The sequence below is a fragment of the Mesoplodon bidens genome (genome assembly GCF_964165515.1).
Source record: "Mesoplodon bidens genome assembly, chromosome: 1".
Classification (NCBI taxonomy): Eukaryota; Metazoa; Chordata; class Mammalia; order Artiodactyla; family Ziphiidae; genus Mesoplodon; species Mesoplodon bidens.
Window position 1 is genome coordinate 221,931,556 of NC_138176.1, and position 11,140 is coordinate 221,942,695.

General features: G+C 38.5%; 1 protein-coding gene across 1 annotated transcript in view; it reads right to left on the reverse strand.

The window, feature by feature from the left end:
* TTC29 (tetratricopeptide repeat domain 29) overlaps positions 1 to 11,140 on the reverse strand; it is a gene marked incomplete at its 3' end in the record, with an annotated part of 266,131 nt that overhangs the window by 212,069 nt on the left and 42,922 nt on the right. Inside the window, exon 6 of the mRNA XM_081217036.1 lies at positions 7,148 to 7,333. Within this exon, the coding sequence (XP_081073162.1) occupies positions 7,148 to 7,333 (186 nt within the window). The remainder of the gene's footprint in view (positions 1 to 7,147; positions 7,334 to 11,140) is intronic.

The window sequence follows — 11,140 nt, forward strand, 5'->3', positions numbered from 1 at the left end:
GTTCTCAAGTTTATAGCATTCCACTCTCTTTACCCTACCCCCAAAGCCCCTGGACTCTACTTTTTTTTTTTTTTTGGCACTTATTGTTGCAAAGGAGAAAAAAATGAGTCATCTAATTTTTGTTCCAATGAAGGCAATCTGTGCTTTTTCTCTGGATGCAGGTGGGAGTCTGTCTTAATCTGAGTCATTCAAAAAATTCCCAAGAATTATCTAGCAATGGATTTTTCGTTATAGTTTGGACTGGAGCATAAAGAGCCATTTCAATCTGAATATTCATATCTTTTTAGGGTCAAGAAAGCTTTCTTAAAATGTCTTTGGTTATGACTTTCATTTTGGTTATCATCTACTCTACCTCAGAAACTTCCATATTGATAATGTCATTGTTTTCACTTCTTAGTCTTTCACTTGCATTTCGGGAAAATGTTTTGAGCTTGTCCTCAACACCACTAATTCAATATTCCATTGGGCCAGTCCTGCCCTTTTTCTGCTCTGTATTTTAATTCTACCAACACTTTTCTTAGAAAGCCTTCTTTATTTCATCTGGGGCTCACTGTCATCTCATTTGGTTCTATCCTTAAGCCTTTCTGTCTCCTACTTGTATCTTTCTGAAGACATTAAGAATTTTTCTAAAATGATCACATTTACAGGTTTGTGCTTCAGATTAATGTTTTGTTTTCCTTGCATTTTCTACATCCCTCAATTAGGAGGGGTATTTTTAGTCCAGGTATTTAAAGGCAAGCAGAGTAGACAGTCTGCCCTTGGCTCTGCTCTCTAGCTAGGTGGAGCTAGTAGAATCCTCCGCTTCTATCTCCATTTGGGGGGCAGTTAGCTGGTAAGAACAGCACTCACTCAATTCCAGTATCTAGCAGGCATTCTTCTAGGACTGAGATTGGATCTTCTCTTCCTTTAACTGACTGTTTCTCTTCTACTTCAATCCATTCTTTAAAATAGCTAGTCTTTGGTGGTATGCTTAGTGACCATTAGCAGGAACTAGCCTTGAAAAATCCTTGGCAGTGGGAACCCTATCGGGTTAAGACTTTCAGTGGTAGAATTCCTTTTTGTGTGTGTGTGTGATATGGAAAGGAATGACCTAATACGTGGTGGATACTTCACTGAGAGGAAAGCTGAACTACTGCCCCTCATAAAATTCATGCAAAAAAATGAAAGGGGGCATCTTCCCCATGATCACTAAAAATGGGTGGAGCCTGTGTTAGGGAAGGACTGAGCAAGACAGGATAAGTGGACTTCCAAATTCTACTCCTTTCCATGAGATCAAGATTGTAAGGTAGACGGTCCCTTACAGTGGTGGATGCCTCCACAAATCTGTTGCTGTATCTTCCTTTCACTACTGGATGCATCAGGGGAGAGGGGGACCATTCCACTGTATATTCACAACACTGCTCTTCTCCTGGTTCCTTCCAGCCCCTGGCAAATCACACTGGGACACACCATCTAGAATGTGTCAAAAGAACTGCCTGTCAACAATCAATTCTAGGCCCTGAACTGAGCAAGCCCACCAGGAGGACTCTTCTTCAGAAGTTCCCAGTCACTAGGAGAATTTGGGGTCAGTGTTGTAGATCTGGGTTAGCCTTTACTCAATCCCTGTGCTAAAATCACAGACGAAGGCCTGCAGACCTGGAAGATGTGCACTTTCCAAGCTGTACCTACAATGGCCTTCCCCTGCCTGTTCTCAGTGACTATGATCAGAACCCGTGGTTGTCACCCAACATCTACTTCTAATCATCCTCCTGGTCTCTCAGGATGGGAGGTCTAGACCCCAAGCCCATATGGGTTGAAATGGAATGGATTGCTGACAGAGTGAGAGACGCTACTTAGAAGCCACCCCTCTTTGAATTGGGGGGAAGGAACGTAACAAAAAGCTAGACAGAAATCAAGGGTTACCCTGACCGATACTAATCCTCTAGGCTAGCCCCTGCAGAAAACAGACTTGCCTCCTACAAGGCTCCGTGGAAACCAGCCAGTCTCAGTGCTAAGTTCATTGATTTGGTCAAAGGCAAGGCTTGGACTCAGATCCTAAATCAAGGGAAGGGGAGAAGGTGAAAGGTGTTGGTGCTTGCTCAACTATGAATGCCAGTTGATCAACCCTGCCACTGGTTTGGTTTGCTCCACACCAATAAAGCTGCAACTGCAAGGCTTGGACCCTAGTCCCCTGACCCAACCACTAAATACTGACCTGGCAAGGGAGTATTGAAGTTAAGGTTCTGCTACATCATCTTATTATTGTTGCCTTGGCCGCAGACCATACCTGGGGGGAAGTCGGTGCTTCCCTAGTCATAGCTCTTAAAAAGCCCTCTCTCTCCCAGGCTCTGACACTGGCCCTGCTAGACCTCTGTGTGCTGCTCTAGAATGTATGGGCACATTTCTTTGAGGTCCAGGGTCTGAGAGCTTTCTCCAGTGCTCCACAGACGTGGTGTGAGTACCGCTTGTCCATTTGTCCTTCCAAATAGGTGACAATTCCGAAAGAAGATACAGTCACTGATGTGCTACAAGTATTTGTCAGACCACAACTACTCCACGCCTGCTACCCCAGCAGATATTTCACCTGAAGAATGGGACTGCCAGCCCTTGCGCCAATAGAAGCCAGGCCACATTGCACACTAGAGCACCATCTTCAGCAGCAGTGGGAACTAGAGCTTGTGCTCAACTCTGGCCAGGGGGCTCTGGTCCCATGTGTGCTCGTGGGCTGAACATTGGCCCTGACTGCACCCAGGTGTCCAGTTCCTGTGACATGGTTTCTGCTCATGTTCATTTGCTCTCTAGTTCCCTGAGGGTGCTGGAGCCATGCCCTGGCCTACAGCTGCTTTGCTGGGCCCTGACAACCTGCCCTTTGCTATCTGCCGGCTGGTATCCTGCTTTTAAAATCTGAATGGGCACCCCTGGAACCAGGAGGATGCCACCTGCCCCTGAGCACAGCTACCACCTAGCTGTTGCTTCAGGGCCTCCATATGTGGGCCTTGTCTGGACCAATCAGATCAGGTATGCAGAAGCTACACCATCATCACCTCAGGGGGACCCCCATATTCAGGTGAGCCCTCACTGCACTCTAGCCACATATCTTAAGTAGTCCTAGTTTACCCTGCTCATAAAAATTCTACCCCAAATGACAAAACCTGCACAGATAATTTTCACCATTGCTAAGTACATCAGATACTCAAAGTCAATCTCTAGAACTTCCATCAGCATCAACTCTGTCATTTTATCCATCAAACAATACAGGCATTGTTCTTGTGGCCAATGAACTGATTAAGGCCATAGAAAAATAGTTTAGATCTTTCAAAAAGTGGTTGCAAAACAAAATAACACAATCTAACTTAAAAATAGGTTTAGGGCTTCCCTGGTGGCGCAGTGGTTGAGAGTCCGCCTGCCGATGCAGGGGACACGGGTTCGTGCCCTGGTCCGAGAAGATCCCACATGCCGTGGAGCGGCTAGGCCCGTGAGCCATGGCCACTGAGCCTGCGCGTCCGGAGCCTGTGCTCCGCAACAGGAGAGGCCACAACAGTGAGAGGCCCGCGCACCGCAAAAAAAAAAAAAAAAAAAAAGTTTATAGCCAAAACATTCTACGTATTATGGAATTTGTGTGCATTTTATCATGCTATGGAGTGGGGTATCTAACTGTGAGCAAGCCACTGACCCGGGAAGATAATATCACAGCAGCCCCACCCTGATCACATTTCCCAAACTCATCCTCACTCTCAGCTACTAAAATGATACAGTGCCATGGTTACTAATCATATTAGTAGCCATTAGTAAGTGCTCCAATATTTGTTGAATGAGTGAATGGATAGATGAATGAATAAATAAATAAGTAAAGGAAGCAATGAATAAATCCTCCAATAGAAATAAATTCATAGATTTTAAAAAATCAGAAGGCGAGGGAAATCAGGAGTTGTAGTTTAACGAGTATTGAGTGCCAGTTTTGCAAGATGAAAAAGTTCTGGGGACCAGTTGCAGAATAGGGCGATTATACTTAAAACTACCGAACTGTACACTTACACACAGTTAAGATGGTAAATTCTGTTATACATTTTTTACTGCAATAAATTTTCAAAAAATCAAACCAAATTTAAAAATCAGAAATAAAATTTACAGGAAAATTCAGAATATGTTTATGATAGCTATCTGAATCTCACTGAGGCCACTCTTAAATTTTCATCAATGTAGCCCTGGCATCTTCAGCCCTCATTTTCATATATTATTTCTTATTTATTTTGTGACTTCTTTTTTCAGAACCAGTAATTGACAGTTCCATTATTTGATTTCTCATAATTGGAGAATTTGATGCTTCCAATTATAAAAACAAAATAAGCCTGAAAACAATTCTTATTCTTTTCAACTGAGGGATGTTCCTAGAGTAGAGAACAAAAAAGTGCTAAACTATACTTTAGTGTATAATTTTCAGGAATTTTCATCATTAGCACATCATGAAAGTAAAGCAATTCTTGGTCTGCATAGAGTAATGGCTGCTAGCACAGGCTCTGAATCCAGCTGACTTAACACTAGCCCCACCACTAACCAGCTTAATTTCTTTGTGCCACAGTATCCTCATCATTCAAAATGAAGTTCATAATTTCTAAAAGCTTAAAAAAAGTATTTATATCACTGATGAAATGAGAATAATAATTTTAAAAAGCTTAAGCAAAGGTTTTACTTTGAATTTTACTTAAGCAAGAATTTATTCCATTTTTACAAATTGAAACACTAAACTCTACTTTTAACAATAGGTTAAGAGTTTTAACAGGTAACTTCTCAATTATAGTAAGTAATAACCCTTCAGTACACAATTCTATAATCACCTATGGTTCCACATTCAAAAACAGCCACTCTTAACACATTGGTATATGATACATACCAAATATAATGATATTTTACATTGTGTTTTGAATCTTGTTTTCTATTTAACGTATCATGAGCATTTTCTCAAATCAATATACATTTGAGATTTCCTATACAATTTAGAATAAAATCCAAAGTCCTCAGCTTGTCCTACAAGCCCCAGTGTGATCCCAAGCCTCCTGGTCTAAACTTAGGTCCTTTCCTTCTACCCCCAGCCTTCCTCACTGGGCTCCAGACAGTGCTCAGCATGTACTTGCCTCAGGGCCTTTGCACTTCCCATGTCCTCTCTCTAAAAACCTCTTCCTCCAGATTCTCATAAGGCTTACTCCCTCACTTTATTCACGCCTCACCTTCTAAAAGGTGAACACCTTATGTAAAGTAGCAACCACTATCTATCCCTTTGCCTTATTTCTTTAATTTTTTTTTTTTTGCTGTATGCGGGCCTCTCACTGTTGTGGCCTCTCCTGTTGCGGAGCACAGGCTCCGGATGCACAGGCTCAGCAGCCATGGCTCACGGGCCCAGCCGCTCCGCAGCATGAGGGATCTTCCTGGACCGGGGCACAAACCCGTGTCCCCTGCATCGGCAGGTGGACTCTCAACCACTGTGCCACCAGGGAAGCCCCCTTTGCCGTATTTTATTTTTCATCACAGCACATACCAGTACTTCATATGTTATACAGCTATGAGTGGTTAAGGCCTGTTTTTCCCAGTAGAATGTTACTGCCAGGAGGGCAAAGATTTTGTCTGTTTTGTTTACTGTTTTATCCCTAGGCACTAGGTTCTAAACAAATATTTGTTGAATGAATGAATTTGGCTCTAGTTTGTAATTTCATGACTGCCCAGAACTCTGTTGCATGGGTGTTGCTTAATGCTGCTAGTCCCTTGTTTTGAGACATCATAAATTGTACTGCCATGGATACACTTAAACACAGTCTCTTAAATATTTTTGGATTGTTTCTTCAGGGTTGAATTAGTGGGGCAACTTCCTAACCATCCCCCCTTTCTCTTATTCCTCTTCCCACAGGGTGTATCACAGCCAGACTTCCATCACACTCCTTTCCTTGGCCTGAAGGTATAGCCCAAACTCTATAGAGTTTGGTTCAGCCCAAACTCTGAACACTGGCATGTTCCTAGTATGCCTTTCCATACTCAGTTCCCATCACTGCTCAGAAATATACTTTCTACTTTAACCAGGTCCCTCCTCTTATCAGTTTCTCTAATTATGCTTTAGTATGTAGTTCCCTCTTACAGAATATATTCCTGTTTCTTTACCCGCCTAAAGTCCACCCATCGTCCAGATCCCCCACCAGTCCCTCTGACTCCATCATGCCTTCCTTGGATCTAGTTTGTATGATCTCTCACTTCTTTGAATTGTTCTGTTCTTCCCCATACCTATCACTCAAGAGCTTCCCTGGCTATCAGCCACGTTACAGCACCGACCATGCTGTAGATTACAATGTGCAATTTCCTGAAGCACAAAAACCTTTTCCCCTCCCTTCTCAAAGTCCTGTGCAGTTCTAGCCACAAGATAATAAATATTTTCTAATTTAACTCTTTTGCCAAAGTCAAAACTCTTGTGGAAAGTGAGACAGTGTTCTGAGGGAAGAAACAGAATTATTTCTGAGCAAATATTTTATCTTCTCACGTATTTTATTTGCATACTATCTACCCACTATCCTTCTATAAATAAATTTAATTCTTAACTTTCTGTTTGCAATCCTTATTAAGCCACCAAATAAAATATGTTTCTAATGAATTTTTGTTGTCCTTTCAGACTTTGGCTTAAGATAACATTATTAAGAATGACATTATTTTTAAAGGAGTATTTCCTTCAGAAATTATTAAAAAATCACAACAGGGTGGTACCCGAGTTATATGGGTTATATATATGGGACTTGGGATGCTAGGAAAATCACAAAGTGTGCCTTTCCTTTTTCCCATTTTCATACATGAGAAATCAAATTAAAATGAACAAGCAGGTCTGTAAGAAAGGAAAAACATTTCAAAACTGTGCAGCACATATGTGGATGAAGGATGTGTGTGGAGGCCTGGAGGAAGATGCTTTCTCTCCGTGATGACGCTGCTGGGAACTCTAGGCTGAGCACTCAGCAGAGGTATGACTGTAGCAATATGGAGGGTGAGTCCAAAGTCTCACCCTTTTGCTTTTTAATCCAAGTAACTCACATTCTTCTACTCAGCCTCAGGCCTTTTTCTCTACCCCCATGTGCTTTCTGGTTGCCTGGACTTGGGATGCTTCAAAGCCCCCGCGGCAGCCTGACAAATGGCCACTCACCATCCTCCTCGAAGAGCAGCCCCATGTGTGCATGCGCCTCGGCTTCCTTCTTCCCACCGTCAATTTTGATGAGTTGAGCAATCTTAAAACATCGTTCATAGAAGTGGTTCCTTACCCACTTGTCTTCAGAATTATTGAAGTAACAGGCCAGAGCATACAAGTTATTATAGACCTCTTCAAAGTATTCTTCAAAGAGAGAAAAACATCATAAAATGCATTAGAAAGATGTCTGAAGGCACATCCCTTCAAATGGCAAACCAATATAGTGACATTTAACTTCTATTTTTCCTTAAAAGCATGATTAACCATTTAAAAAATGGAAATGCAAAAATTAATGTTTTAACTATTTAAATAATTACATTAATTAAAGGATGTGCACATGAGAAAAACAATAAAATTCTTTCGGAGAGCTTAGACCCTGTTAGAAATTGACATACTCTTTGGTTGAAACAGGAGTCTTTATATAACGCAAAAAAACAGAATGGTATCTACCAGCAATGTGCTCAGTTCTTTTGGAAGAAATGAGTATGCGGTATCAGCAAGTACTTTTCCCATTGAAGATATGAAAAGTATTTAGAGATTCCAGAGAAAGCAATGTTTCTTAACCATGGCAAAAAGATGAATGAAGAAAGCAGATGGAATCTGAAAATAGCAAGGTATTTTCACCCAGAAGAAAAGGCAAGCATGCAGCTTATAGATAGAAGAAATGATGATCACAATGACCACATAACCTCCTTACACTTTCTAGTGCTGTTTCTGACAATACAAGTTACCAACAATGTTAAGGAAAAGTGCATTTCTATGCTTATCTTTTCTATGAGTATTTTTTTCTGTTGAAAATACATTAATATTAGTCATCCCTCTCACTCAGTTACTAGTTTATTAGTTGTCAGTTTATTAAACCCCCCCTTTTTTTCCCAAAGCGGCATTTGACCTATTTGTACACAAAAAAGTATATTAATAAACTGTGAAACAGTCTTATAAACTCCACTGCAATCAGTCATAAACTTAAACAAAAATGTTTGTGTTAAATTGTGCCTCACCCTCGTACATTTCATTCTATTGGTGGATATGAACAAATTCATTATCTTTATGTTTCTTTGCATTTGTGCTTAAAGCACAGTAGTAAATGTGTGGTAGCCTCTGGATTACCCTTCCAAGGATTTTTAACAACAGTAATTATCTATTGGAATTAACTGATATTAATTGTTCACTACTATCAGAAGAGTCAACCTATATATTCCTGGAAGAATTACAATTATGAAAAGCATTTGTATATTGCCCACTGATACTCCTGTAAGATTAACATCAAAAGGCTCAGAAAAAATGACATTAGGCTGATTACCACAAAAATTAACTTTCAAAAACTGTACATAAGTCACTCCAATGTTTCCAAAGAAATTTCTAAAACCTATGTCATGTTTTTACACACATTGCTTCATAATTCCATAAGAGATGAAGATTTATCTCAAAATAAGTTTTAGACCTAAAAATTAAAGTTAAAAAACAGTTCTCCCTATCTACCATTTTTGAAGGCACTGGGGATTCTGGAGACCATTCTGCTTTTTAAGGTATTCACAATAGGCAATAGCTTAGGTGAAAAGTAGAGGGTACCCTGAGCTATTTACTTAAAACGAATACTCTCATTTCAGAACTGACTTCTCCTATGCTTTATCTTTCCATTCTGAACCTTCTGCCTACTATGAATAGAGCACTAAAATATGTTTTGTAACATTTTATATTCTTTCTCATATTTAATGATTAGAGGGTTGCTGTTTTTTAAAACCTGTAAATAAAACATTTCATATCTTCCATTTTAAAAAGTTACACGAAGAGATTTTTTAAAATATATGCAATCCTGAAATAATTTTTCCTTTTTTCAGTAATTAAACCTTAATAGAAAAACCTTTCCAACATTTCATAAATGAAGTATTTGGTTTTGTTTAGAATGAGTTATATAAGCTATTTAGATTACATACTTAAAGACTACTTGTCAGCTAAGTTATTTTTCTATGGAAAAATTGAGTGTTTTTCAGAGTATTAAGTATAAAGGACTATATCCAAGTTTTGAATCTTTGGATAATCCAAATATATGGTCTGTACCCTTTACATTCTAAGCAGCCTTTTCTCCTTGCTTGTGGAACACTTCCTTGAATTGTCAGCAGGTATATTTATAAGATGAAAATCAATTTTACTGTTGATTTATTATTGAGACCAATATTCGTTATGCTACCTAAAAAGGAGATCTCATGATGAAATAAATTTGGAAAATGCTCCTGCTAATTTCTCTCTTTCAGTGAACCACATAATATACATGAGCATATTAAAGGCTCTGATAAGTCCTGCAATAAACCAACCTGCTTAATGTATATGTTAATTCACTTGGTTGTTTCTCAAACTTATTTCACCAGACAATTACTTTTGTTTTGCTTTACATAAACTGTATAAATGTCCTGTGGGACTCTGCTTGAGTAGAACATACTTTGGGTAGCTTAAATAAATGTTATTAGAGAAGAAAATTGCTGCTTAACCCTTAACAATAATTTAAAGTCAAGTGTAAATCATGTTTGAATTATCTATTGATTTGGCTACCCATTACCATTATTGCCATCTCTTCCTCAGCCCCATGGGACACAAGGCCCTAATCATAATGTTACAGATGGTACAGAGATGATTCACAACAATGGGAAATATAAGAAATGCTATCAGGGACAAAGAAACACTTTAACAAACAGAAAATAATCCAAAAAGAAATGACTGTCTTACTTTAAACACTTCTTTGCTATAAAACAGAAAGTGCTATTTTGAAAAGTAATTTAAATAACTCTAGGTTCCTGCTCTGCCAAGTCTCAAGGGACAGAATTGACCTGAGATGACTATTGTTAGTGCCACAGCTTTGATTACATGGACTTCACTGTGACCCTAGAGTGATGGTCCTTCCAGTGAAAAGCAATGAGAATACTCAGAGATATGCTGCTTCAAGATAATTGTCTCAGATTCCACAACCATATGGGGTGAAATCTTCAAGGCACTATTAAGAGACCTCTGTATTCTAGATTAAGTGTGTGTGTGTGTCTGTGTGTGTATGTGTATGGGTTTTAAGATTTAAAATTAATTCAAGTTAATAAGAGTTTCTGTGCATATCCCCTATACCATTTTCTGGGACATTCTTAACTCAATCACAATTTTTCTCCTATGAAGTTCATGTGTTAAATGTGAAAAAATTACACACATTTTAAAAAAGGAGCATACAAATATTTACATGTCCTTCAACTGAAGTATTTCCAATAATACTTTTTTGCAATAATTTTAACTTTCTGTATTTTAACCAGGCAAAAGCCACTGCACTTTGAAGTCGATTACTTTACAGAAGAGTTGTTCTGAGCAAGAGGTAATTTTGTTCCATTTAACAAATGTAACCTTAGTTACCATGATTATATGATAAACCACTCAGTAAAGAAAATATTTCATTACTTGTACCATGTGTATAAGACATTGGCTATTGTAAAGTATGGACTTTAAAAATTTTTGGAATTGGAGAATCATTTTAATTTATATGCATATTTACTTTTCTTTCATAAAAGATTACAAATTAAAAGTTTTATACCTTCAGATTATTTAGCATTTAGTTTCTTTACAATTACAAAATGCTTTATGACAAGTTTCTCATATTTATGACACTTTATAACTAGTGATGTGTTTGGCTCATATTTATGCTACTAAAATGAATGCTTCTATTTAAAACATTTAGTGAATGTGATTAATTCACCTTTGAAAATGACTATGAGCAAATTTTATCTGGATCAATTCTATTTTCAGTAAAAATATCATTCAGAAGTTGGGGCTGACACTAGAATGTAGGTTTTCTTACAATAGCATTTTAAAATTTTAAACAGTTAATTTCTTGAGAAATTATATGTAAATCACATTTTAAAATTTACCAAAGGACTCTATTTTTAAAGTCAGTTCTGCAGTTAAATACTTTTCATCATA